The sequence below is a fragment of the Nicotiana tomentosiformis genome, chromosome 4 (genome assembly GCF_000390325.3).
Source record: "Nicotiana tomentosiformis chromosome 4, ASM39032v3, whole genome shotgun sequence".
In the NCBI taxonomy this organism is placed as follows: Eukaryota; Viridiplantae; Streptophyta; class Magnoliopsida; order Solanales; family Solanaceae; genus Nicotiana; species Nicotiana tomentosiformis.
The window spans coordinates 33,136,567-33,137,787 of record NC_090815.1 but is presented as its reverse complement, the minus strand read 5'-3'; the positions used below and the strand labels follow the sequence as shown (position 1 = coordinate 33,137,787).

Genomic DNA, 1,221 nt, shown 5'->3' with positions numbered 1-1,221 from the left:
GCCAGGGCCTTGTTGCCGGCACTTTCATACTATTCTTCTGTCATACTTAGAGGCTCCGTAGACAGGTTGTGGGTGGTGTTTGATGTTGGGAATTGAACTAGATGTGTTGGTATTTTGGCAAACATGCTTTTTATTATATCTATAAACTTGTAATAATTTGAAAATTATGAATTAAGCTACTAATGGAAATGAAATGGGAGTTGTTAATAAAAAATGATTAGCAATCTTTAATTAATGATTTTGAGCTTATGGTTATTAGTGTTATTTTGTTTATATGGGTAGTCTTGATCCTCCCGTGTCTTCCTCATCCTCATCATCCACATACACACTTGATCCCTCTTCCCTATTAATTCTCCTTTCTTCTGATGTACCTGGAGTCTCTCTTGTTGTGGTACCGTTGTCGGGGAATGGGTTTGGAGCTTGGAAGCGTAGTATGATTGTTTCATTATCTACTAGAAATAAGATCAGATTTATTGATGGGACCTGTGTTAAGCCTCCAGAAAATTCTCCTCAGTTTAGGCAATGGGATTATTGTAATAATATAGTCATATCATGGCTGACCATCTCACTCTCACCAGATATAGCTGAGAGTGTGCAATATTCAGATACTGCTGAAAGCATATGGAGATAGCTCAATAATAGATATGGGGTAGTAAATGGGACCAAAGTATTTGAACTAAAAAGAGAACTTGCATCCACTTACCAGGGATCTCTCGACATTGCTTCATATTTTAACAAACTTAAGAAAATATGGGATGAGTTGGGTGTTATGTGTAGTAGTCATGCAAACTCTTGTAGTTGTGCTGCTAAAGAAGGTTTGCAAAAGGAGAAAGAAAAGGACAAAGTCCATCAGTTCCTCAAGGGTTTGAATGAGGTCTATGTAGGTGTTAAAAGCAATTTGTTGATGATGCATCATTTACCCTCTCTTGATTGTTTTGATAACATCGTTTTGCAAGATGAAAAAAAGGCAAATCAGTACATATCCTCAGTTTCACCCTGAATCTGCTTCTTTCAATGTCAATTCTAATAATTTCAAATTGACTCAACCTCAGCCACAACAGAGGTAGTATAATCAAAGGTTGGTTTTTGATCAACTTAGGTCTAGTCTCATCTGTAAATACTATAAGAAGTCAGGGCACTTGATTGATAAGTGCTACAAACTCAATGGATTTTCTCCCAGCTTCAAGTTCACTAAGGGCAGAAAGACAACTACAAATGTGG

At 37.0% G+C, this 1,221-nt stretch overlaps 1 protein-coding gene across 1 annotated transcript; it reads left to right on the top strand.

Moving 5' to 3' along the window:
• The first annotated feature begins 274 nt into the window (after positions 1–274).
• On the top strand, positions 275–1,000 carry LOC138909474 (uncharacterized). Its single transcript, XM_070200673.1, has 2 exons — positions 275–592; positions 707–1,000. Exons 1-2 carry the CDS (start codon positions 275–277, stop codon positions 998–1,000), a joined length of 612 nt encoding a protein of 203 aa, XP_070056774.1.
• Positions 1,001–1,221: the final 221 nt, after the last annotated feature.